At 43.4% G+C, this 27907-nt stretch overlaps 1 protein-coding gene across 2 annotated transcripts in view; it reads right to left on the minus strand.

The window, feature by feature from the left end:
• Positions 1 to 1279: 1279 nt before the first annotated feature.
• Positions 1280 to 27907, minus strand: part of rai1 (retinoic acid induced 1) — a 61999-nt gene continuing 35371 nt past the window's right edge. Inside the window, exons 2-5 of one of the 2 annotated variants that reach the window (XM_032586353.1) lie at positions 5781 to 12291; positions 5573 to 5666; positions 4615 to 4664; positions 1280 to 1971 (exon numbers count right to left, since the gene is read on the minus strand). In XM_032586353.1, coding sequence (XP_032442244.1) covers positions 1786 to 1971; positions 4615 to 4664; positions 5573 to 5666; positions 5781 to 12221 — 6771 coding nt within the window. In that variant the 5' untranslated portion in view covers positions 12222 to 12291 and the 3' untranslated portion in view covers positions 1280 to 1785. The remainder of the gene's footprint in view (positions 1972 to 4614; positions 4665 to 5572; positions 5667 to 5780; positions 12292 to 27907) is intronic. The other variant, XM_032586354.1, reaches the window with a different exon arrangement.

Consider the following 27907-nt stretch of genomic DNA (forward strand, 5'->3'; position numbering starts at 1 on the left):
GTGTGCGTGTCGAGGGAAGACAAAAACATCAGGCATTGGTCGTAGCAGCATTGAAAGGTGCTGGTATATTTAACATTGGCGTTACAAAAAACATTTCAAACCAAGTGATGCTGTAGTGTCATCGAGTCCAAAACAAACAGACATGAAAATCAATAAAACGGCATGCTCCCACTTAAGACAAGTGACATTCCAAAAAAGGGGGGTTATTTTTTTTTTTGTATCATCAGTGGATTCTTTTAATAACGTTTTATAAGCAATAACATATTCCATTTTATAGAAAATAAACATCTCTAGGAAATACTATACACAATTATATTAGTACATCACATCTTACATTTAAACAGCATCAAATACTTCTGTACACCATTAAATAATGAGCTTCGAAAAGAGAATGTTTTGGTGTGACATTTTTGCACGTTCTTTTCTGCTGTTAATACTTAAATATGTCTCTTTCTGATATGACTAGAACGTTAACGGTCTCTCTGCGCGGTGCAGCGTTATATTGCCCGGCAGAGAGAAGAATAGGCTACATTTTCGATACACAAACAGACAGGTGGAGCGTCTCTTTGCGTGGCTGTGGAGTAATTACACATCATTGGATATTTCTGAGCTGTACATTGATATGAAGTGACATGAAACCGAACTCCGCTTCCGTAATCCAAGCCCTCGTCTGATCCGGTACGATGAGGATGTCTGCTGTACATACTGAATGTGCACACAGTTGAATTAAACTCAACAAATTTTATATTTTTTTATTATCATTATTATTTTTTTTACATATATATCTGTATATTTTCATTTCTGAGTAACACAAAGTCTGACATATAACAAGGGTGACGCAATGATGTTGCCTAGTCATAATGCACATCAATATACACCTTTAAAGATAAGAGCATTATATTAAAATACATTTTTTTTCTTTTAGAACCTGTAAAGCACATCATTTACAGTTTCCTCGTTTATCGTTTTTAGTTTCGTCTCGTGTTCCAAACACAAATGCTGACATTGAAATGGTACATCCACTGGTTGGTTGCTGTATTTTTGTTTATTAGGCTGTTTAGAGAAACAGCCCAACATCATGACGCTACCGCCACCATGTTTGACACTTGGTACAGTGTTTTTTGTTTTTTTTTCGTTTTTCTTTTATATATATGTATATATAATCTTCTCCCCCCCATCACCACCCCCCCACCAAGACAGACGAGATCTTGAATTGAAGAGTCTAATCCACTCAGACTCTTCTGATATGACTATATCAGAAAGAGTCTGATATAGTCAGACTCTTTCTGAGGGTGTGGCTGTGGAATGAGTAATCACACACGCAGGGAGAAAACTGCTGTGGGATCCTGTTGGACGAGGCGGCCAAAGGGACCTTTCTGTTCAGTTCTCTGAGCCCATCCGAAAACACACACTCACACGAATGTTCCTCGCTCTGCATTTCAAATAGTTTCCGCTGGGGTCCAGACAAAAAGCACGTCCCCTCCCGTTGATAGACGGCGTCACCACCCCCTGCCTCGCTGCAAGGGATAGTTTTTCACCAAGCAGCTGTTCAGCTCTCCAGGGAATAAGCGGCTCCATGGCCCCACACCTCGACGCAGCCTCTCGCCGTCGTGCTCGTCTACTGTCATGTATTTTATTTTTATTTATTTATTTATTTGGCTTGCAGGACAAGTGGCAGAGTGATGATTTTGGTAGTGAAGATGGAATGCAGGGATATCTTACAGATCCTGTTAAGGAAGAAAGGAGAAATTTAGAGACGTTCAGAGCGACTCTCTTCATCCTGTCTTATGACCCTTTTTTCCCCCCCCTTTGGTTTGAACCAGAAAAAGCTTCAGGCAGCTGTGATGCAGGTGGAGAGAGCCTCCAGGCCACTCTGAGTGGTGAGAGTTGGAGCTTTTCCTGCAGAAATGTGCAGAAAACATCAAAGCGAGGCTGCTGCATGAAAGAGATGAATTCAGCTGACCAGCTTGGCTGTAAAAAGAAAACCATGTAAGAGGCAGTGATGCACTTAGAGTGACTAGCAAAAGTTTTCACACCGCTTGAGCCTCTTCTTGTTTTTGTTGTGCTACAGTCACAAGTTTCTGTGTATTTTCCTACATTTTTATCAGCCAACACAAAGAAAGTGCTGCATCATGATGGACCCCCCCCACCCCCCACAAAATTTCAGTTTTCTTAACAAATAGAAATTTGAAATAGGTTGTATGAGTTTGTATTTAATGTGCTGAAAAATGTTTGGCTCCAGGCAGCTTTAAGTCTTTCTAGATACATCTCTAAAAGGTTTGCACATCTAAAAAGCTTAATTTTCTGTTCATTCCTTTTTTGCAAAATAACTCCCAGTCACTCTGAGGATCTGTGCATGTCAATTTTTTAAATACACATTTATTGGTCATTTTCGATTTTGACACATTTTAACACTGTGGCAGTATTTCATGTTAGCTTGCTGAAAGGCCTCCGTCCAGTATCAAATCTTTATAGTCTCTTCCAGATTTTATTCTATGTTTAGTTGCATACATTTGAAAAGCAGTGTATTCTTCATTTATTTTCCTCCTTCTGACTTCAGTCTGCCAGCTGCCCATCCTCATGGTCTTCCTGTTCTCTCTCTGTCTCTTTCTGCTTTCTGGTCTCTGGAGTAACACATGACGTTTTTTTTTACACCTTTAGTCTCTCCACCTCGCCGTCACACGAAGGCTCTCCACTTTTGCAGCCTTTCCTTTCTTGCACCACCTCGACGTCTTCCAGTCTGCTGCTCTCTGATGTAACTGTCCTGATTCGGCTCTTTTTATTTCAGCTCAGCCTCAGCGTGAAACTGTCTGCGTTTCCCCTGTTCCTTAATTTTTTGGGGGGGTTTTTTGCACCCAAGTGGATATATGTGAGCTTACAGCTAACATCCCGTGCTGATGCGCTATTAATGCGTCACGTTTAGGTGAATTTTATCCCGCCTTAAAGTGAGAACACAGGGATAAAGAGAGTCCTCTGACGTGGCAACCCATGGGTGGGGCGCTTGCATGTTTATCCGTGTCTCCTCTTCCCTTTGATTGGGCCGCTCAGCTTAAATTGGCTCGGCGCAGACATGAAGCCTCTCAGATCCCTCAGCCTGATGACAGCTCTGCCTCAGCGCAGTAACAACGTTCTCTCTCTCTGACTTGCTCTCATTTTCTCTCTGTTTCTCACACTTCGTCTCTGCCGCTCAGACGTGGGAGTGGAGGTGAAGGGGGAGGCGCAGGGAGAGAGAGAGAGAGAGGATGGGAAAGGAAGAGGGTGAGAAAGGGGCTGATTGAGGAAGGGTGAAGGGAGGATGGAAAGGGGGAAAAAAACAAATCGGGGAGCTTATAGGATATCAGAAGGTGAACGGATTGAGACGCTGGGAGAGACGGAGCAGCGGGGGAGCAAAGAAGCGGAATGAGGCTAACAGGAAAAAAGAAGGAGGAAGGAGAAATAATGAGAGGAAGAAGTAGAGAGTAATGGTGGAGAGAGCATGTGGGGAGGATAACAGGCAGCGATGGTGGGTGGGGTGTTTTGATCAGCTGCCAGCTTTTCATCCCTGCCAGTCTGCACAGAGGAGAGCAGGAAAGGAAAAGGGAGCAAAGGAGGGAGGGAGGAACAGAAAATGCAGATGCAGAGAAGGGGGGGGGGGGGGGGGGGGGGGGGGGGGAGGGAGGATGTGAGGCTGGTGCCACCGCTGCCTCAATGCACTGCTGCTCTCTGCTGAATGTCAGCATCTCTGCCTCTCTCTACCAGCCCCCCCACCCCCCTCGCATTTGACCTTCCACGCTGTGCTGCACTGTCCATTCATCACCAGCAGATGGTGTCTGTCCCACAGGAAAAGCAGGTGTGGTGCAGACTGTTAATGTTCACCAGAAAAGCAGGGAGCCGTTGTAATTGTGGAGGTCTGAGGGTGTTGGGTCGGTCTAGGCTGCTGGAAATGTTTAACAATTAGTGAGTCTGGGATGATAATGATGAATCTGTCCTTTGTAATTAAAGGACACTAACAGGGACAGGAAGAGCTGCGTAAACTGCACTGCATGTGACATGCAGTAGATCCAGGCGATTCACATTTCGGATGTGCACAAGTGTACACTGTTCCTTTTAGAAAAGTAAAAGTAGGACAGGAAGGGAGTCATGAGAAGAAAAGCTAAATTATGAGCTCTGCTTGTTCACGTATGCCTTCTAAAAATAAAAATAAAAGTGAAACTTCCACAATATTCATTCAGACTTGAATCATACATGGACTCTTTCCATGCACTGAATTTTATTTTGGGGTTTCAGAGTAAAAGGGGGTTAACAAAAATACATAACATACCTTTCAGATCTTTCTTTTTGTAAACTAATGCTGAAATCCATTTATCATTTCCCTTCCAACAAATAATTATGCAGTACCTTTTGAATATCATTGAAATACATTGTGGATCCATTGTTGTAATGTGACGATGGATCTAAAATTTTAGGATGTAGGAATACTTTTGCAAAGCACTATAAGATACTCTACAACACGATGCTGCAAAGTGTCGACTTTAAGGACTAGAAGTTCTTCAGGTCTTGTAAAATATCATCAGCAACAAACACTGTAATGATTAAAATGCATAAATTTTACTAGTAACAGTTTTCTTGTCTTACCTCATGTTTTGGGCATTTGATGGAAAAATCATCCTCATGAAATGTGCAGCCTACAGGCAGCGAGAGAAAAGGCAAAGAGGAAGATAAGCTTGCGTCGCAGCTAAACAAGAGAAATGAATCAAACAGACGCACGACACCCTTGAACCCCACGTAGATGGCAAAAGCCAGTAAACGATGAAAATGCAAAAGAAAGAATTGCACAGAAAGTAAGAACGAGAGATGGGCGCAAGTGAGTGGATGAGTTGCAGAGCGGGCAGGCAGATATGGCTGGTGCACTCAGCAGGATTAAAAAGGGCCTCACTCCGCTCCCTCTGGTGGCTCTGCAGACGTGGCAGGCCTTCTAATCCTCACACTGTACCTCTCTGGCATGAAGTTTCACAAGGGTAAGCCATGTCACACACATGCTGACACTTCCAACAGCAACAGCAAACAGGAACACACAAATGGGTGAGCTGAGGGGACGTACATATTCGTAACATGCTCCTGAGATGAACAATTTATGTTTTATTGTTTTATTTAAGCAAGCATTGCACACGTCAGTAGAGGTTCACACACCCACATTTAGAGCCCCGACAGCCACGTGGATGGATGGAGCCACAGGGGTTGCGGTCAATAATGCACACATAGAACCCCCCACCCCACCCCCCATTACCCCTGTCTCGTTCCCTTCTCTGTCTTTCATACTCACACTTTCATCACTCTCTTTAATCAAAGCTCTCTTTTAGGTTTTCTCTCCCTCTGAGCTCTCAGACGTATCGTTTTGCATTCAATATTGCTACTACTCTATGTATTTTCCCTCTCGGTTTACCCACATCATCTTCTCTTGACTCACCGTTTAAGTTTTCACTCTTTTTTATTTTAACTCATGCTTGACCTCACTTTCATCTGTCCACATGGGCTTCTTTTGTTTTAATTTCAGTCCAATTCTCTGGTATTGTTTCCTACCGTAGTTCCTTACCTATCTCTTTGGCGCAGATGTAGTGGTACTTATAAGAGCAGCCTCTCCAACAGCAGCTGAGAGACGCTCCCGAAATCTGGCACTTGTGACAGCTCTGGGGTTCATCAGACAGAGAACAAAACCAGTAAAGCACCATTCTAAAATAAATAACACACAAAGAAGGATTGTCTTGACCGTATATTGAGCCTCTTTATGATTGTTAACATACCGTTTGAGCTGACTTGTTGGCAGCTTCCTTTAGTCCATATAGCCTTCCAGCTACCATAATTATCCCCTTGGTCCAGATGGTACAGTTTTCATGAGCCCAGTGCTCCTTGGCCACTGCCTCCATTTGTAGCTTTTGGAACATGCTTTCATTGCCCTCTTGGTCTTTTGAAGTGGCCGTGCAGAGATTCTGGAGCTGCTTCATTCTCCTGAATCTCTGTCTGAGGGTAACTCTTCTCGGACCACCTTCCTGACACGGTCTTTCCGGTCTCAGTAGCCGTCTGTAGTGCCGGTGATGGTGCCTGCTGTTTCCAGCCTCTTCAGTGGTAGCTTCTGTATTTCCCTCCTTTTCTGAGTTCACTCTATCTTCAGTCTTTGAGGACGTTCCTGGTTCTTCACTGCTGTTACTGTCATTCCCGTGGGTCTTGCTGCCATCTTCCCTGAAGAGTTGCGTATGTGTGATAGTCAACATTTTCCGTGGAATACTATCTTCTGTGTAGTATGGTCCACACAAATCACCCAGGTCTTTGTAGTTTGGTGGTTTCCCACACAAGCAACACATAAGACGCATTTCAGATAGATTTGTGTTTACCAATGGTCCTAGTTGCATGGCAGCAGTATGTGGCACTACTTTAGCCACTGTGAAAGGATTCCTCATTCTAAGTATGCCCTTTTTTCTCCGTCTCTGAAATACAACAGCGTCTTCAGGCTTGTTGACTATGGCACACCAAGAAGAAAAGTCTCTAGAGTTATTGATACGTACATAAGGACAAAAAGATAGTTTGGAATTCCTGTTGATTGGTCTCCTTCTGATTCTTTTCACAGAAATGAACTCCATCTGCTTTTCTGTAACGGTCACCACAGGACCCACAATACTAGTCTCTTCACTTTCTATATTCTCTCGTTCTCTTTTTTCTCTTTCTTCTTTTGCTCTTTCCTCTTTTTGGTCCTGCTCACATCCGGCTGCCCTTACAACTGCCTCAATTACCTCAATGGCATCTTTCATTCCAGGTTTTGGCCCAGGTTTTTTGTGGATCTTCACTGGCTTCCCAGGAGCATGCTCCATTGAGGCTTGGCTTCTTCTTTGTTTAGTTGGGTTTGCGGATGGTTTTCGGCCTCTTCGAGGTTTTTGAATAAGTTCTACAGAGATGGCTTGGGGGGTTTCTGTGAATTTATCCCCGCTAGTTGGTAGAGGTTCTGTGGACTTTGTGGTGGTGACTTTTTCCTCTATTCTTTCCACAGGTTCTGGCGTTTCTGTTGTGTTGAGCTCATCTAGTGTCTCAGTTTCCTCTAAATTGGCTTCGCCCTTTCTCTTCTTCCTCCTCTGTTTAAGGTGCATTTCATGGTTGTTCTTAATAGCTCTCTGTTTAGCAAGTCTTGGTGTTGTAATAATGAGGCTGTCTGCTTCCAAAGCTACCACTGATGCATCTGTACTTTCCACCATGGCCCATCTCTTTCTCTTCGTTCGGACAGACTTTGTGGCATCACTCTTGGAAGTCTGTAGTGTCCTCTCGTCTAGAGTTCCAACTTCTAATGATGTCTCTGTTGAAGACGAAGCCTTATTGTCAGCAACCTCCATCTTGGTTTCTACTTTACCTTTTTCTTGTCTTCCATAATTCTTATTTGTAACCTCTTCTTCCGCTAATGGTCTCACTATATCTTTTGCTGATTCCTCTTGACTTAACTCATGCTTGCCACCTTGTTGTGATACATCTTCCATTGTCGTTGCTTCTCCTTGCTCTTTCATTTCCTCCTTTGTAAACTCTAGTGTCTCTGTGTTATTTATTTGAATAAAAGCCTCACCTTCCTTAAAGACAAATTCAGAAAAAGCCTTCGACGTAAAATCCTCACTTAGACTACTGTCTTGTTGAGTAGCTGGGAAGTGTTTTTTTGAGCTGGGAGATGTAATCTTCTGTACCATTGCCTCATATTTCTGCCCTCTGCCTTTGCGTGGGGGGAGAACTTTTGTTTTGGTGGGGCACTGAGGAGGCACCACAGGCATGTCACTGTTGGTAGATCCACTGCTGTTAGGAGGAGCATCTTTTGTTGAGGCACTGACAAGAGAAGCTTTCCTGGGTGGTCCTCGCTTTCTTCTGGGGCCTCGGACACTTTTCTCTTTGCGTACTGGTAGAATCTCTTCAAACAGGACTGACTGAGATGGTAAGTTTCTTAGTTTGGGCTTTGGACCTCTCTTCTTTTTTACAGGTGGTGTGGAAATGTCTGGGCTAGATGTGCGCTTTAGTATTGATAATGACTTTTCTTTAGATTCTTCAGAGAGGGCTGGCTTTGCAAGTGGTACAGGTGAGTGTAGGGAAACATTTGTTGTTATCATGGCATCAGGATTTGGAGTTAGCAGTTTTTTTACAACTATGACCTCTTTAACTTTTAGAGAGATATCGCTGATTTTATTTTCTGTTGGTGTTGAAGTTTGAATATCTTCCCCTCCCTTTTCCTTTTCTTTTGTTAGCTTATCCTGTGAGACTTTTCTGGATCTTAAGACCATATTGTTGTTTTCCCTTTCTTGTACCTTTATTTCTGGGAGAGATCGCTTTTCCTCTGTAGGAGATCTTCCGTCTTGGTTATATTGCAGTGTTGCATGTTTTAGAGCTTTCCTGGTCCTGCTTTGCATTTCTGGGACTTGTTGTCTTGGATCTTCCCGGTCCATTAATTTTGATTTTGAAATTGAGCCCCTGGGGCGACCAACTGGAGCTTTGATGGGAACAGCCTCAGTAGGAGGCAAAACCTCAGCAGGCTTGAATCCAGGTTTTAGACTTGGTCTTAGGGCTGGTTTTGGTCCAGATTTTGAACCTGGTTTTGGCCCTGGTTTTTGCCTTACAACAGTATCAATTTTCAGTGGCACTTCTGATTCATGTGATGCAGGCTTTTGTCCTGTCTTTTTCCCAGGTTTTGGTCCAGGTTTGGGACCTGACTTTAGACCAGGCTTAGCACCTGGCTTAGGCCCTGGTTTTGCACTGGGTTTTGACCCTGGCTTAGATCCAGGTTTTGGGCCTGGTTTTCTCTTCACATTAGGTTCAACTTTTGTTTGCATATCTGGTGCATTAAAAGAGCGAGTGCACATTCTGGATTGAAAACCATCTGTCAGCATTTTAGGAGTCTGGCTCACCATAGAATCCTGATGAGCAAGGTTAGTTTGATCTGAGAATAAAACAGTCTTGCTTGGAGCCATGCTCGATTTTTGCTGAGAGGAATTTGTTTCTTTGTCCTCTTTTTCTTCCTCCTTCTTCAAGCTCAGTTGTCGCCTTAATGCCACACCTGAATGTATGATTCTCCTTCTACCCCTAACATGCTTACGCCCATATGTCCTTGGCTGAGCAGATGGAACCATAGGCTCTGGTTTAGCTAGTGGTGTCACAGCACTGGAACAACTTATGCCTGGTTCTATATCATCATCCCCTTTTTGAGGAGATGGTGGAGTGTCAGCCCAGGAAGGGGCAGAGGGAAGTATTGACTTCCCTGGCAGCTGAGGAGAGTCTGGCTCCAGAACCTTAGCATCGCTGTGATCAATATGATCTCTAGCCTGAGCAGGAGGAGCTGCCTTATCATTGAGAGCAGAGAAGACTGGCATAGCGGACTGTGGCTGAGGTGCTGTGTCGCCAATGGCTGACTCCCTTGTTGAAACATCTGTTGCTGTCGTTGCTGCTGCTGCATTAAGATGACCGGGTCCCCCTGCAAAATCATTGTCAGTGTTAAGAGCTAAATTGTGGATTTCTGTTCTGCTGCAGAGATCTTCAGAGGGACTCATTTGGATGTCTTTGTCATTTGTGTGCTCTTCAGTTAATGACTGACTTTCTTTCTCCTCCTCCTCTGCTTCCTCCCTAACTTCTTTAGACAAAAGCTGTGAAAGAGAACTTTTTTCAATTTCTTCTTTCTCATCTTCATTTATCTCATCCTCTTCCCTATCTCCTACTACGTCTTCGTCATTCTCCTGAGTTCTGCTCTCCTTCTTGTCACAGCTAGACTCTTCCAGGACTTCAGTTTGTGGGGTTGGAGAGGCATTTGCTGAACTGTCATCTTTCTCTGTGGAATATGGATCCTGCTCAAGGTCTCCTCTTGAAATGAATGGCAATGTTTTCACAGAACTCTCAGATGCAGTTGGAGATTCAGATTTGAATATCCCTGACTTCATCTCTTGACTAAAGTGATCTTTGTTACTGGAATCAGAGAGATCAGCTGGGGACTGTTCAACGGAATCTCTTGCATCTGAGTCATATTTGCTCTGGACCTCTTGGTACATTGTGTCTTCATAGCAATAGCCTTTTTCTGCCATGTTCGTGTTTATTTTGCTGTAGAAATTTGGGCATTTTTCCTCATCAGTCCATTTCCCTTGCTTCTCTGTAGGGTTGCTTGAGTCTGAATTACTTATAAAATCAAGAGTTTTTTCCATTGCTTCCTCTTCTTTTCCAGCAGGTTTTTCAGTCCAAGCTGACTCTTCAAAGTTTTCTTTTACAGGCTGATTGATGTGTTGTGTGTCTGATGGGGAATCACTTTCTTGTTTCATAGGACTTGGTATTGTAATGCTTGTTGGAGATCTCTCATCACCAATGCTCTTCGCTGGGGTATTCATGCCATCTCCTCCTTGTCCTGCCGTGCATCTTATAGGATCAGGGGTAAGGTTGTGCAACCCCGAGTCCCCAGACCTAGTAGACATATCATCTGGAGAGGCAATGGAGCAAGAGGAGGCTGTGTCCAGGCTGAGTTGTGTGTTGTTGTGGGCCTGGGCTGGACTTCTACCCTGGCCAAAGTAATAGAAACCTCTGTCCAATGGTTCATCACTACTGCTGGAGTAGCCACCCTCATGGAGTTCCATAGGCAATGGTTGGTGCTGTGGGGTAGAGTAAGGTTCATGCATGGGGGCCCCACCCACATTGCCACCACTGTCTGGATATGGAGGGCTTTTGTATTCTTCACCTTTCTTGGTGGAGGCCCCACTTCCAGTGCTGCTGTTGCTCCCACCACTGCTGCGCTTGCTGCCCTTCTTGTTTGCAACCAGGGCTTCTGAAAGCAGGAGCTGTTGAACATTATTGGAGATATTCTCCACCTGAGAGGTGAGAGCGTTCAGGCTCCACAAGCTGGGGTTTGATAACAGCTTCTCCGAGAAGCGCTCTTTCATTGTGGGCGCTTGTGGCGCCGAAGTGTAGCTGTGGGATGCTGTGTGGGATATGTTGGGTGAAGGGTGGGACCGTGGGGGCATTAGCATGGTGTTTGTGCTGGCTTGATCTTGCATACCAGCTGAAGAGGATGACGACGACGAGGCTGCCCCAGGTGTCATTGGTGGTTGGCCATACTGGAATGATTCTGGATTAGTCATCAGTGGTGAAGGGGTGGAACTGTATGAGGGTGAGCGTCCGACAGAGCGAGCAGGGGAATGGCTTGAGGAGGGGCTGCAAGTCTGATAATACTGTTCTGGAGATCTGACAGGGAGCTCTGACAGACAGTAATTTTGTTGGGGTTGGCTATAGTGTTGGTATTTAGGGTGGGGTTCTTGGGGGTTGGTCATTGCCTGTAAAGATGTCTGCTGTTCATAACCTCTGGGTGTTGACTGCTGGTATCCATAGCTGTTCTGGGTTGACCTGTAAGTCCCCTGCTTCAAACTGCTATGACTACTTAGCTGTCTGCTATACTGAGAATTTGGAGGTATGTTGTAGCCTTTATAACAATGGGGCATGGGACTGCATTTTTCCATGTATGGGGATGGAGAGGGGGAGGGTTGAGGATAGTGTAGGTGACTTTGGGGATACATGAGAGGTGAGGGAGCAGGATTAGGAGGGTGAGGCTGGTGGTGTGGACTTGTATAACTTGGGGTAGAAGGCTGGTGGCATGGGGTTTGGGAGTGCCCCAACATGTTTGAGTCTATGTACTGGGAGGATCCAGGTGCAGGGGAAGCACCAGCCTCCAGTCGCCCCACCATCTCCTGTTCATACTGTGCTAACTGTGCAGGGTCCTCCCATTTCTGCTGGAGATGGCCCTCGCTCATATACTGGGTGGAATAATTTCCTGGGCCCATGTGATTACTATAGCCTCCAGGGCCCTGCAGGTGTTGACTGGGGTTTGGTGGGGGAACTTTGCTTCCTCTAAAGGATTTTTTTGCCTGTGAGGCTGATGAGCTCCCATTTCCATTTCCACTGCCTCCAGTACTTCCTGGGTACCCAGAATAGTTTTGTTGGCTGTAACAGTCCTTGGGTCCTCCAATTCCAGCTGCTCCACCTGTGGGCACGTTTGCTGCATTAGACATAGCCTCATAGCCTGACCTGTTGTGCCCAGGGCCAGGGCCTGGATGTGGACCAGGGCCTGGGTGTGGATGCTGCGGATGGGGATGATGTGGGTGTTGCCGGTAGGTCTCCAGGCGAGATAATTCATGGGGCTCCTGCTGATAGCAGGGTTGGTTGCTGTGGTAACCACTGTTGCGCTCACGAAAGGACTGCATAACTCACTCCGTCTGTAGGCTGAGCAGGGAGGGGGAGGTGAGGTGAAACGGGAGGAAGGGGAAGAGGGGTCTGAAGGTATGGAGGGAAGAAGGAGAGAAAATAGAGAAAAAAGACAAGAAATTATGAAGGTAGGTTCTAGGGTATAAGCATTTTTCTTTGTCTAAAGAGAACTTGAGTATACATTTCAAGAGACACTTAAAGTAACAAATAATTTCTCTTTCTGAGAAAAACACGCATGCAGACACACAGGCATTCAGATCCAAAGCAGATAATGTGTTGCATGCATTCCCAAGCACACACGTTCAGTTTTATTGGTCTGGTTTGATTGACCAATGTAAAACCTGGATTTTAAAGCATTCCTTGGTATTATTTTTCATTCTCATATAGTTCTGTGCCATTATTTGTGTAAACTTTACATCTATCAAGTGTATTTGAACTACTTGATAAGTAAGCCATTTTTTAATTTTAATTTCTTTAATTTTTCCAACCCTTTAGTAATTTTATGTTATTTTCTGGTCAGATGTTTATGAAATTTTGAGCTGGGACCCTTACTCTTTTCTGCCTTCTGGTCAGATAGAAACTCTAGTTCACTCCCAGGAGAAGTGGTCACTTACACACTGTGTGTGTGTGCATGCTCTAAATGCGCCAGCAGAGGGGTTGTGTTGATAGTGTAAGTTGCATTTCTTCCAGTATGTGACTGCGTTTTGGGACTATACAGTTTCACCTGCATGCGAGTGTGAGTGCTGGTGTGCGTAAGTGTGTGAATGTGTTTATACAGAACAGAGATGAACAGGGAGGAGGTGGAGACTTTTGCTGATCTATAAAAGCAAAACAGTCACCAGGAGACACTGAGCATCAGAGTGAGCATCAGAGTGCGTGTGTGTGTTGCGGTGTGTATGTGCGTGTCCGAGAGAGTCAGTTTTAGTCCCCACTCTCAATCCACTCTGGGACTGTGTAGCATCTCACCAGACACAACAACATTATTCATCTATGAATACTCTGTGTGTATGTTTGTGTGAGTTCAATAGACTATCTTAAACTTGCGCACTTCTTGTTAAGAAAAGCTCTGGTCCGTCTTTTTAAAAATACTACAAACAAATGCTCACATTTATTGACCTAATATCCGTTTTCCTACCATCCTTGCTCCCCTACTCTCAGGTCAATAGCGTTCCACCTGGGGTGACGTGCGTGTGGGCATACTTGTTTACACAATATCAAGGAAAAGACGTGGGATTCTCCAAAACCAAGCATGCTGAGAACAGCAGGCGGGTTCAGCAAAGATACAAATTATTTGTTTTTGGAGTAAGCCCTCTCATTCCACATTGAACATGTTTCAGTGTGGACTGCTTTACTATAGATTTCGCACTCCTTGAATGTTTTCCAAGTTACAACCGTAAACTTTATTGTGCTTTTCGGGACATAATGTGATTAATTTGATGTGGAATAAAAAAGTGAAATCTAAAAATTGTAGCAGGCGGTTTTATGACTCAACCTCAGTCGGAATGGATGCAGAGCACAGTTGTGACCGATGATTCTCAACTGGATTGGAGTCTGAACTTGAACTGGGTCAGGTCTAAGAGAAGAATGTGTTTTGGTCTAAACCAGAGGTCTTCAATTCCAGTCCTCCAGGGCTGCCACTTTAAGATGTGTCCCTGGTCCAATACAGCCGAATTACTTCATTAGAATGCAGACAAGTTTTTCAGAGCCCTGTTAATGACCTGATTATTTGACTCAGGTGTGTTGAAGCAGAAACACAGCTAAATGTGTTTAAACTATTTATACTGAGATGAAATAACAGAGAATTTCTATATACTAATCACCTTTTAAGACACTGCACTGAATTTATGTGTGTGTATCAGTTTAAAGGAGGGGGATTGATTACCTTACTCTTCACTTTTATGTTTTCTATATTGAACTGGAAAACATGTTTGAGTTTACTTGGACTTTATAATTATAGCACTTCTTTACATTGGTCTATTACATAAAATCCAAATAAAATGAACAGCATTTTGCGGTTGTAACATGACAAAATATGAAAAAAAAAAAAAAAGTTCCTGGGGTTGGGCATACAAGACATGACACTGTAATCATATTTTTTGTGCTTGATTGCATCTTGCAATAAAACAAAACAAAGAAACCAAAGACACCTTCCCTCGAATCGATTTACTTCGCGCTTGCTTTTTCTCAAACACACACCGCGTGTGTGTATGGCGGCGTCTACATTCCCGTCACGTCCCCCTTCCACCTCCATTCGGCACCTCCCTCCCTTTCCACTGTTATCTTCCGCACAGAAGCGCGGCACCATGGTGTCGACCGATTGCCGTATTTGTGGATGCACAACGTCTCCGCTTCAGTGAGGAGCAGAGAGGAGAGAGGATGGAGCACACATGCTGAGATCACCAAATCCTCCCTGTTTATTTGTCTGCCCATTCTTCAGGGCTTGCATTAGAACAGAGGAGGAGGTTTGAAGGAGAAGCAAACTTGCATATGTTTTTTTTTCTATATCTCCATGCAGGCCTACACATCTATATATTACAGACATCCAGCAATACACCCACATTTTCCCCCCTCTATTCTTGTCTTCTACTTTTCCAAGCTGATCGTATTTTGCATCTTTCAACAAAGTGATATCTGCACAAGAAAGATAATTCCCATTCCCATTCCACTATCTCTCCATCTTCCTCATCTTTCTATTTTGTCTTCAACCTTCCCGATAGAGATGGGGGTGGCAACGAGAGGGGAAAAGACAACATGGCGTTGGTGGTCTAATAGAAGGTGAGAGAGAGAGAGAAAGAAAGAGAGAGAAATTTCAAGCCACTAAAGAGACGGACGGTGAAGGGATGCAACAGCAGGGAAGAAGTGATAGAATGATAAGTTTGATGAGGAAGACAAGGAGAAGGGGGGCTGTAGAGGACAGAGGAGAATGCATGATTTAGTGAGTGGGCTTCACAGCCTGAGCTCATGGGAAATACAAACTGCAGCAAATACCACACATCCACTTGCATCCACATTACACACAAGGTGGGTTTATAGTGCTTTGCGAACACATTCACATCCCTTGAAACTGGCTAATCTGCTGCATTCCCTCAATTTCTCATCTCCTAAAACTATTAGATTAATTTATCTGTTTTAACTTTTCTGTGCATGTTTGCTTATTTTATTTTCTAGCAGTTTTTCTTTTGTTATTCCATCTGCTTTTACCCATTGTGACGCACTTTGTTACACAGCAGCTAAAAATTTATTGAGTGATTGAACTTTTTGAAAGTTTAACCACAAAGCTTATTTAATAGCATTTCATATAGGCAAACACAGTTAAGTGTGTATAATTTTCTTTTCTCATAAAAATAAGAAAAAAACGTGCTATCCTTTTTACACTTAGCTCCATTTACTCTGCTATCTCTAGGTCAGTGGCCTCAAACTGCATTCCTCGAGGGCCAGAGACCGGCAACTTTTAGATGTCTCTGCTTCAGCACACCTGGCTCCAATATGAACTCATTAGCAGAGCTCTGTAGGGCTCGACTGCATGCTAGTGAGGCAATTTCACCATTTAATTCAAGCGTGTAGGACAAGGGGCACATGTAAAAGTTGCAGGACTCTGGCCCTCAAGGATTGCAGTTTGAGAGCAATGCTGTAGATTATGTCTAGTGCCACCGTTTTCCTTCTACACAACATCTCAGGGGAGGCCTAAGGAAAGAAAAATAAAATAAAATGCCTCAAATGACAACCCCTCGAAAACCTAGAACTTCACGTCACCAGACCACAGTTGTAGTAACACCAACATGTGAGAATTTCTTGAGTGAAAATTGCATAGAACTAAATACAAGGCAATTCTAGGAAAAAACCTGTTACTGGTTTCAAAAGACTTGGAAGCGGGGCAAAGGAAAACAACATTCAACTATAGCTCCTATTAAATACCATAGATGAAAGCAAGTATGAGTTAGAATGGTTTAGTCAAAGTCAAGACCTAATTCCAACTGATGTGATTCCAAGTAATCTGTGGTGAGACTTGAAAATGTATGTTTTTGAATGCTCTCCATCCAGTTTGACAGCAAATGGTTCTTTCTACAATGACAATTAGACAAATTCTTGAGCCCTACAGACAAACAAGATCCAACATTGATTACCACTGCTGCATCCAACGTCTTTTCCCCTTTCTGCCTTACTATTATAATTTGAACAGTTTTGTGCTTCATCACACCTGGGGAGGATCTATTCGTTTGAAGCATTAAAATGAATCTGCCTCCAAGTTAAACACTGCCAGGAAGGGATGGGGAGAAGGAAAAGCAGGAGCGGGAGGAATAGAAAGAGGGGTGAATTTGATTGTTCCGCTGAATGGTTCATAATGCGCAGAACTGTGGCTGGTTCCAGTACCCCCCCCTTTCTCTTCCTCTTTTTCATCACATCATCTTCAGAGGCAGCTTGAGATGGGATTTATCTGCTTTCTCAACACACATGCACACACAAAGGGACAGAGAGAGACAGAAAGAGAAAGAGAGAGAGAGACAGCTCACTCGTTCCATCAAATCTGGCTCTGAAGCACTTTGGCTTCAAATCTCTTTCCTGCTCCTGGTCCGTCTGTCTGTCTGACACCAATAAACACACATGTGCGGATGCACAAAGCGGAGGCACACAGAGAGTGGAGGGATGGAACGTCTCTCTGTGTGTTTACCTCCCCAGTCATCCTGGTTAATTATGCATGCAGAGGCAGTTTGCTGGGAAGGTGGAGCGGCCTGGGAGGAATTGCACACGCACGCACGCTTGCACATTCAATCACAAGTATTCGCTAAAAAAAAAAAAGTCACACACCACCGCTGGAACTACACGGCCCAGCGACACACATGTTCACTAAAGCTCAGCTCGCATGCTCCTCAACAACCTGACAACACACTTAAATATACCAGACACGAAACGCTCTCTAACTTCTCTCTTTTAGCACACACACACACACCCCCACGCGCACCCTCACACGCGCACGCCCTCGTGCCTAACACATCTTGCTTTAACACTGGGCTTAACGCAGCGTGCTCCAAAATAACGCAGAAACCCGCCCCGCCGCTGCTTCCAATCAGCACGCTGCAATCCCCTTCCCAATTACACACACTTCAGCAACGCGACACAGAGAGCATTCAGATGCCTCAGACATCACGCTCCCTTTTCTTATTTCCTGTCTGCATCCTCTCCTCTCTGCATCCTCTCCTCTCTGCACCTCCCGTGCCCTTTCATTCGATAACCTCGGGTTCAATGCAACGGACGGGCTGACAGGCCGACCGGATGGCAAACACGCAACATCTCCCCGTGTCTCGCTCCTCTGCAGTGTCGAGGCCAGACTGCGTGGGTGGTTTCCTACCCAGGAGAGAGGCTTAGGAGATTGAGGCAGCCAATATCTACTCCGACATTTGTCAGTGTCCCGTTGTCATGACACTCAGCTGGAGGTCACAGAGGGTCACCAGCAGCCAGTCACATAGATTATTGGAAGACACATGGAGGGGGCCAGAGACGTGCCACCAAAGACAGGCAAAGGGATGCTGACGTGAGGCCACAGGATACAGAATTTGTATTTGTATTTAAAAAAAAAAAAAGGGAAACACAAAATTATTCCATTTCCTGGACTTGATGGCTGTGCTTCTATTTGCATATATTTGCAATTTGCATTGCAAATCTGATTCAGAAATAAAATAGCAAGTCAAAATTGTTCAAAGTGGTTCAAATTGTAATGCTTTGTGGCCTGCCTCTTGAATCCTCACTTATTCTTCCTTATATTCAAGGAATAAGGCTGTAACGGTATATACATCTGTCCTAAAATCAGTACAAATCACTAAGATTTCTATTTAATTTACTGACTTTCAGACAGTTGCCCTTTCCTCAGTCACAATGAAAAAGGCAAAATGATAATAGTGGAAAATTGCTGCATCTACTGGACTCTGCCAGTGTCTGCAATCTGCATTGTGACCCTGGTGGAACAATAAACCAGAGAGCATGTACAAAACGCAGCTAGCCAAATTGACTGGTGGATTTCTCCCAGAATCTTCGCTTGTGCTTCTTTAAATACAAACTAACATTGGTGCATTATCACCAAACCCAAATGCATTGTAGTCATTTGCAAGAACACCTCTTTTATTGCTTTTTGTTAAGTGACATGACAGAAAATGAGTTGACTACAACCTAAGGAAATCTGCACCAAACTAATTGAGATAATCCCCAAAAAAGAGAAAGAAAAAACATGCTCAGGTGAGCTTCATACGTGTGTTTGCTTCTACAATCTGAGTCGTGAATATGATACAGAAATAAAGCAGATTCGTGTACAAAACAGGCAATGTGATGCAATTTAATTTCTTTGTAAATTCCTCCCTATATCTTCATTTAGTCCTGTTTACTAACCAGCAAACAGGGGTGTCAGGGTAGATGTACTGGTGAAGAACGATTATGGGCACAGTCATAACTTGCAGGTATAATGTTTTATAGCTTTTTGTTAAATGACATGGCTGAAAATGTGCAAGACATGGCCTAAAGCAGTCCACACCAAGATAATGCAAAATGGGTGGATAAACCAGAAATGCACATCTATTTTTTAGTTTCCAAGGAGAACAGCAACAGTGGAGTGAGAGTGTTTTGATCATTTATGTAGTGGGCACATATCTGATTTAAGGCATTCCTTGAAGTGTTTTTAATCAGAGTCTCGTCTTTGGCCACAGAACTATAGCAAATGCAAAAATAGGTGGAAACTACTGCGTCCGCTGAAACTGATAGGTGTGTTTGTGAATCTGGTGACCAAAAACAGCGAAAGGCAAAGCTGCATTACTTAGTGAATTTTATCGCAAATCTTCAGTTGATCTCATTTATGTAAAAGCTAACATGGCACAAGTATCTGTACAAGCAAATCACAATACAGATGTCACGAATGGATGTATATTTTTATGGCATTTTGTTAAGTGTCACATCAAAACAATCCACGCCAAATTAATGCAAGACTGATGGTGATAATCTTACCTTTTAGAGAAAAAAAAAACATGTTATGTTCTACTTTTGCAAACTGTGTATTTATTCAAATCTTTGATATCAGGCGTGACCTCATTAAATATGTCAGAACCACAAAATGCAAGATAAAATCCACTGCTACCTAGTGACAAACTGTAATAAAGGATAAGAAGCAAGTTTTTGATTTATATACATTTATATTGAATTTCTGTCCTACACCAATACGATTCTCAATTTGCTTCATGTTGACTAAATCAGTTGAAATAAGAACATGTTTATTTCAAACACACAAACATTTAGCTTTACAAAAATTTTGTTCGTGCTGCATATGAACTGCTAGTAGTTATTGGTATAATTACAGTTATCCCGTAATGGCTGTGGGCACAGTCATACGGGATACGGTCATACAGGGATACGGTTATCCCGTAATTATACCAAACCTTACCTTATAAACAAAACCTATAACCAAATTGCCTGCTATGTACCCATTACGCCCTTACAGTCTACGAACTGGACTGCAGCACAGTTAGCAACTAGGATAAGTTAGAACAACTGCAGTTTAAAAGTCCATTGCACTAAGCCTTCAAAATTCACGGGCTTTTTAACAAACAACTCTTTTGATTGACCATATGTAAATATGGACATTTTCGTTCACAGCCTCTAATGATAATTTGTCTTCCCGTGAATCTGATGAGGGAGGAAAACAACAAGCCCTGATGCAGGAGAGCATTTTGATTCGGTGAGGAAGACCAGCTAATGTGAGGTTTGTGTCTGAGCATGTCTGAGCAATGTTGTCTTTCCTCCTCTCTGGAGTTTAGGGATGACTCATCCACAGCCACAGACATGGCTGGCTTTTCCGTTACAGAGGCAGGACGACATCGGAGACACAGATGTCTGCACAAACATTCTCAAAACCAAAAATACCAACCGTGCGCACTGCACACAGTTTATTTAAATACACAAAGCCGGTATAATAGAAGACAACAGGAGCACAGACAGACACAGAGCTGCAGGTTTGGAAGAAAACGACAAAGTTTGGAGAAGGAGCGGCAGATCTTCAACACCTCGTAGAAGGATGCGCAAATGAGCCTGATTTGATGCACATAGAAACAATCTCTCTCTAAATCAGTTATTACAAGACAAAAACGTTAATTCATTAGGGGTTCTGTTATGAACGTCGCATCTCTGCTTTTCCTTTGCCTTTCTTTGACTGACACATTCAGGTGATGTCCAGTGACCTTTGGGAGAGGTGCATCTTTTTTTAGCATGCTAAGACAACAACAAAAGAGTCCAGTTTCCATGGTATTCACACACCAAGAGAGCGATGAAGTGAGGGCAGTAACCAAGAAAATACATACAGAATTAAAAAAACGGGCCAGGCTCATGAAGGGCCCTAGAATCTTCTCCTCTCTAAATCCATCTAGTCTTTGATGACATCTAGTTGTTGTGCTAAAATAAATGTTTACTACAGAGTAAATTTACCCCCTTGATGTTTCATGTTGTCCTAAACGTATGGCAATGATTGCTCTTTCTCCTCACATTTTCCTCTCCTTATTTTTCATCTTACGTCATCTCACCTGATGTAATCAGCTGTCCTTTGTGTGACAGCCATTGCTGTCCCCACCATAAAACATTTGACCGCTCAAGTTGTAGGAAAAAAGCAAAGCATCGAGTCACACATTTTACCTCCATTTTAAAAAAAATAATTGAGTCATTTGAGTCACTTGGACATCAGACCATCAGAACTAAGGTTATATGGAAAGATAGATCACTTCATGGTTCTTCAAAAGCCAGAAACAGAAGCACTTCAGCTTGGTGCTGCACAATGGGCAGGAGATGAGCATGTGATTTGTGAAAGGACAAAATCCTGTTCACCTATTTTTTCTGTATCCCTTCTCCTTCTTTTCCTTTCCTATAGCCTTGACCCAAAATCATTCGGCCCTCCTCTGTTCTGGTTCTCCACACAGCTATCATTTGTCTCTTTTTTTTTCTCCACAATCCGTTTTTCTCTTTCCGTCTCTCTCGCCGTCTTTCGGCACGGTCACCTCCATCCGGCAGCTGTCGAGCGTTGCCCTTTGAAGGACTAAACCTGGTCTTTGTTGACATGGTGACAGAGTGATGAGATGGGGCGGGGATGGAGAGAAGAATGAGCGATCGAGAATTACAGGCACGCAGGCACAATCAAGCACATGGCATCTGCAAAGGGCATTTTTTTCTCTGGTATAGGCACAGGTTGTGCATGTGATGGGAATAAGAAGAAAGAAAACTGATTGCTCACTCCCTGTTGTGCATCTTTGTGTTTTTGTGAAAGAGAATCTGTGTTTTTCTGAAGCCAGGTGACAACAAATGTGTGTGCAAGCATTCTGTAATCTGTCCCAGACATGACCATGCTGGTATTTGTGAATATTAGACACTAGGTAACCTTTCTTGCTCCAGAGTATGAAAAACATGCTCTGTGGTCTCTATGACGTGTCAATAACCTCACTAATGCCCACACGCGTTCTCATTTTGTGTACATGGTTTACTTCTCTCTTATACACACAAAACACACGCGAGGCAGTTGGGATCTTGTAAAATGGGGCACAAGCCTACTTGGTATTCAATCAGAATCATCCAGTGAAGGAGACTTTGGAGCAGAGGAAATAGGATGCAGAAGGAAGATTGGACAACTGAAGACAAAGCAAAGTAATCAGCGTCTGCTCAGTCCCCGTCAACATCCAGAACTAGAATACAAGCTGATTCTTTGGAAAATGCAACATTGATCCATTTCCCAGCGATGCATTCATGCACACACAAAACACACGCCACACGAATGTCTTTTTCCAGGTAATGGGATGCAGCGTTGCACCCCCTGGTAGAGGGAGCCGAGCTGGGGCAGGTTTGGTGTGACGTCCCCGCTGGGCTCCACAGTGCGTTCCCCTCCCATGTCTGCTCATCCCTCAACTCATTTGCACGTACCCGGCTCTCACACATGTACAAGTGTTCACAAATTCACCGGCACACATCCAGACATCACGCACACACTGATCTGCACCTGCTCCCGCTTTGTGCCACTTCAGTACCTCTCATTGATGACGCTGCGTCACTCCTTCTGTGTCGGTGTTCTGACATGCATAAAAACACACATTCTATCTCTTCCTGTCTGCTCTTTTTTTCCCTTCTCTTTTTGTCCTCCAGGTTGTCCTATCCACGACCTCTGTCTTCCACAGTGATTCCTTGCCCTGAAGCAAATGTGCAGATGCTCTTTGTCTGACTGGAGGTGTGCATGTGTGTGACCTTGTATTGGATTGGGAGAGGTCAGACTTCTTTTTGGTCTGGCGCACTGAACTCAAGCTGCTGGTAATGGGTGTCCTCCATCGTGGCTGTTGCTTTTGTGTCTGAAAATGAGATGGATTTGTTGTTTTTTTCTTTTTAAAAAAGAAAGTAAGGCATGATAGAAAACCTTTATTAACCGGCTTAAACATTAACTGGTGAACCAGGAGTTTGAGCCTCACAAAAATGTTTATATCCAAAACTACAACTTCATTGGTAGTCAGCTATTCTAAAATTCAGCTAAAAATACCAGTGGCAAGGACATAAAAACGGAGTATAAAAATAGGAAAGGGGATCTTTCGTGCTAGTCAGGGCACAGTTGATGATTCTCGAGATATATTCCAGATAGATTAAATAGTGGGAGCTTGTAGAAGAGTCACTGATCCTCTGCATTGAAAGGAATCAGTTGCGGGGGTCAAACATCTGATCAGAATGTCTCCTTTACTCTTTACTTTTGCATGCAACCAGCCTAATGTGGACCTCGACTTCTTGAAGGCAATCGCATCCAGATAGTCATTACTGACTTGTTGTGGAGTTTTTAGTAAATCTTCTGCGAGAGCAAACCACAATTAGCTGTTGAGAACAAGAGGTAGACATCACTCTGAGCGCCAACATCCAGTTTTCAGAACTGACAGGGATTATTTAGTAAGTTTAATGGTTAATGTTCTTTGTTGAGGATATTGTCATCCAGTAGAAGCTCAAATCACACTACGGTCTGCTGAGTGAATGTGTAGGTGATATTTAATATTTAAAGGCCAAGCAACTTTTATTTTACTTCCCGTTTTGTGATCATCTGACAGCAACAACACTAACCACTGGCAGACAACTGCAAGCACTTACAAAATGGCTTCAGCAGAAAATATTTCTCCAATTACGAACCGCAACAAAAACAAGCTTTTGGCACTCAAAATTTCAACACCACCAACAGATGTTGCCAACATCTGTTTGACAGAGAATCTAGTGGACGATATCTACCAGAGTTGACTTGTGGTGTCTTGCACTGCCAGTCCTTCCTAACAGTCCTAACAATGTGTGCATGAGAACAGTTTTGAGGAGCCAGAGTTTTTCACAGCATCTAACTTTAAAAAAAAAAAAAATATATTCTTAAGGGGCCTATCACTTTGCTGAACAGGATGCTTCAGCAACCAAAGTGCAAACCACAATCTCTCCCTGGACCACCCCAATAAAGCCCAACAGCTGTTTTTTTATGGGTTGTGAGTGTGTGTGCATGCAGATAACAATGTGTTTATGTCTGTATTTGTACACATGTTGATTTAGAAATGCTTTATGGAATATTGTCCCCCTCTGCAATATTTCCCGTGACTCAAGATCCAAAACACAGACATTTATCCACATATATCTGGGCATGTTGAACCTCAACTATAAACTTTTTGCAGCTTTTAACACAGCTTTGTCTGGATATTTGACCACTCTTGATATAAAAAATGATAAGGCACTGATATAGACAATATCACTTTGAATTTCTAAGAGAGAAATTCAAATGATTTATTTGACCATGCGACTCACATGGATCCATCCTATGAGAATAGTTCAACAAAAATTTTCAAATCAAAATGACTTTGAGGTCATTGCAGGAGCTTGATGTCAGCATGCTATAGCCATCCCAAAATCAGTTTTGATGTGTGTTTTGGGATCTTTGTGATGTTGGAACACCCCTGTTTCAACCATCTGACACAAACTACCACCCTCCAGAGAAAGGAAATTGGCTTAGACCAGCAAGGGAAAAGCCAGCTGTGATCTGGAAACTGCCGCTACACCAGTTTCAATATCCACAGTGAAGACAGTAAAAGTTTGGACTCAGAAAGAAACCCCAGATCCAAAACCAAAACCAACAGGCACGACTGAAATTTGCAGTTGCTCTTAAAGTCAAACTCAATGTCTTGGGTACGGTTGACTGAATGAAGTACAGTTAAGGCAGTCAAGTACCAACTGTTAAGCATCACACTGAGGGTACTGAGCTCAAATCAACAACTAGTTGATTTAAGGTCAACAACTAGTTATATGAAACTAGTGACCTCAAATCAACAACTAGTTATATGAAACTTGAACACAAACACAAATATATTCTTGTGTTTTGCAGCGGATAAAGGAAATCCACATGATGCTTCTGGAAGTTGGGAACTGGCCCATTTTCAACCCATTTTGAAATTGTTAAGAATAACATTTATAGGAAGTTCAGGACAGTTAACTATATCTGTGTGGATTTGAAAACAACAACAACAAAAATAATGTTTAAACTTGAGCATCCTACTTGCTTTGAAAAGTTTAAGCAGTTGTTTGCTGTAAAGTTATTCTAACTTGGTAAAATAAGCCATTAAAAGTCAATCCCCAAATGAACAATTTCGGATTTGTAGGCTATCCAACACAGGCAAGTCACCAAATCAGTGATGGGTCACTGAAATAAAAGAGCAACATGAGGGGAAGAGTGGAGAGTGTGAACCAACAGCCAAGGAAAGGAGATGATCAAATGTGGGAGAGTAGGATTACTGAGGAACTAGAGGCCAAATATAGAGGAAAAGAGCACATGAGGGGAGATTGGGAAGAAATGGAAGACCAGCGGGGGGATAGGTGAGAAACAGTGCAGTGATGGAGAGGGAGAAGGGAAAATATGAAATGAGAGTAAGCGAGGGTGAAAAAAAAAGACGGAGGGAGCAACGGGAGATAAGTGGCAAGATATGAAGCCAGGCGTAGGATTGGAGCGAGGCAACGAAGGGCAAAAGTGACAGAGCGATGCTGCGAGATCAAGGCAGCTGGGGGAGGAAAAGATGCAGAACAACAACAAGGAGAGGAGAGGATTGGGGGAACGGATGTGAGATTGAGGGCACAGAGACAAGGGAGGAAAAAGAGTGGGAGGGTTAGGGAGAGATAGATTGAAGCTGCAAGATCAAGGCAGATGTGAGGGAGGGTTTACGGCGAGAAGGGGGAGGGCATAGCAACGAGGCGAATGGAGGGATGCAGGGAGGAGAGGAGAAACGGAGATCGTTATCGCTGGGCCGTGCTGCCTATCGATTTGCGTCAGTGTCTCGAGCCCTGGTGAAATAACAGCGCTTGCTGAGATGCAGGCACCAGCCGTCATTAGCTAAAAAACATAGCTCCGAAGACACCTGGGTGTGCGGCGGGGGCTCGCGCCCGTGTCAGCAGCGCGTGACCATCTGGCACGTTTGATGTCCCCCATGATCGAGACCAGTAAGCACGTTAGAGAGAGACAGATGACAAAGTTTGAGCACTTTGTAGGAGAGGAAAACAGATTGCTGGCAGAGTAAAAGCAGATTGCGTGAGAAACCAGCAGATTGTGGCAGGAAGAATGACGGACAGACAAAGATGCTTAAAAGAAGAAGAAGAAGAAACAATCAGGCTACGATGTTTCATGTGGCGTTCCTTTCACTTCGGGTGACAGATATATCGGTCATTTCTCACACTAAGATGAAGGAAGACAAAGTGAGCACCCTGTCATCCCTCTCTTTTCCCGCATGTGGTGCAGTGTGATGGTGGCAGTGGAGGTGATATGAGCGTGTGTGTCTCACCAGGGACTGGGAAAGTGTGAATATGACTGTGGAACTCTGCCAACTGAGCACTGGAGAGGGGGAGAGGAAAAGAGATGAGATGGAGGAAAGGTGGGGAAGTTGGAGGGGATGAGGTGGGGGGGTCCCATCCTTTGTTCTTCACTGATGAAAGACGGACTCGGATCTTCTACTCCCACTCCAGCTTTCACTGATGAGCCCTGATGCGTTAGGGCCGAGCGAGTGAGCAGAGCGAACACACACACATTCACGCACACACATGCAGGCAGACAACGGTGCATGCTCAGCGGCCTTATTTCACTCAAGAAAGACCCAAATGACTCCCCGCTCACTAATTAAACTTTAATCTCCAATAGCTGCGCACAAATTACCTGCCACGCCACTGAGCGCTGGATAACAGGAATACGTGAAGAGAAAGAGCGAGAGAGGGGTGGACAGATGAGGCGCATTGAAGGTCACGCTACCTGTAGGATAAAATGAAATGTCGTGCGTTTCTGGCTCTGTATGAGCAATGAGCATCTGTGTGTGTGTGTGTGCCAACATCCATTACCATGGTGTTTAGATGTTTTTTTTTCTTTTATGTGTGTGTGTGTGTGTGTGTGTGTTGAGAGGGCTGGGAACTCCTTAATGTTGCATCACACACCTGAATGTTATCACACACATGCAAAGTTGCAGCCAAGTCCTCACATCCTCCTCCTCCTCCTCCTCCTCCTCATGGCCTCGTTCTCATTACGCTCTTTTTCCAGGCACATCCTCTGCTAGGACACGCAGACTCTCCGCCATTTTGTGCCACACAGCAGAGGACAGCCACATCAGTGTATGTATGTGTGTGCATGATGGTGTGTGTGTGTGGCACGTGGTTAATCACGAAGAACTAATGATAATTACGACCACTTTCCATCCAGTCCTCTATTTCCAAGCTGGACGGTTAGTTTATATGTGTGGTTGTGGGTCTAGTGTCCATCAGTGAACCACTGGCAGGCAAAATTACCGACATGGAACCCCAAAGCTCTCCCTACATGCCACATTCACAGCTGTATAGTTCATATAATCCCATCAGTGGCAAAGATAAAAGCCTGTTTGGTCAAAAGTTAAGTTAAGACTTACAAATGATCAGTATCTTACATGCTGCATCAAACTCTTTCTATGAAAGTTAGGCAACTATGTGTGTCTAAATGTCTGAGTTTGAAATATTTTAAACCAAACAAAAAAGCAAAATGGTCTCCAGGATTCATTGAAAGCCAAAACATCTTCTTTTCAAAGTTGCTCAACCTTAGTCATGTTGGAATGAGAGAATTTATCAATTGATATGTCAAAGTTCAGAAACTGGTTGCACATGATTGTTTTTACAAAATAGATTTTTTTTTTCTTTTACATTATTTTAAAAGAAAAACTGTAAAAAGTCATGTATCGTGTTTTAATTGTATGCACTACTTTGAATAATCAAATTTGCTTTCTGGTTGTAATGTGGCAAAATGTGACTTTTTTTTTTTTCCCTGAATCTGGATGCCTTAAGCGAGACGATGAATTTTCCACCAATGTGGAGGAAATATAAACAGTTGTCATCATTTTACAGTCAAGAAAAACATCTTCCATCCCCAGGCTATATAGTATTTCACTTTGCTGTATTGATGCCTGATGTGCCGGTGTGTTTTTTTTTTTTTTTAAGATTTTTATTTCTACATTACTGAAAATGAACTATATAAAGAAATGTTTTTCTTTCTTAAGACTAAAGAATTTATATAGTTTTTCATAATTTTTTAGTTGATTAATGTCACATTGCGAGAGAGTATATGTGTTATAGCACAACGTGAGAAGAATGCACTTTTGTTCTGAGGCAAAACAAAATTGATCCA

This window comes from Xiphophorus hellerii, chromosome 16 (genome assembly GCF_003331165.1).
Source record: "Xiphophorus hellerii strain 12219 chromosome 16, Xiphophorus_hellerii-4.1, whole genome shotgun sequence".
Taxonomy (NCBI): domain Eukaryota; kingdom Metazoa; phylum Chordata; class Actinopteri; order Cyprinodontiformes; family Poeciliidae; genus Xiphophorus; species Xiphophorus hellerii.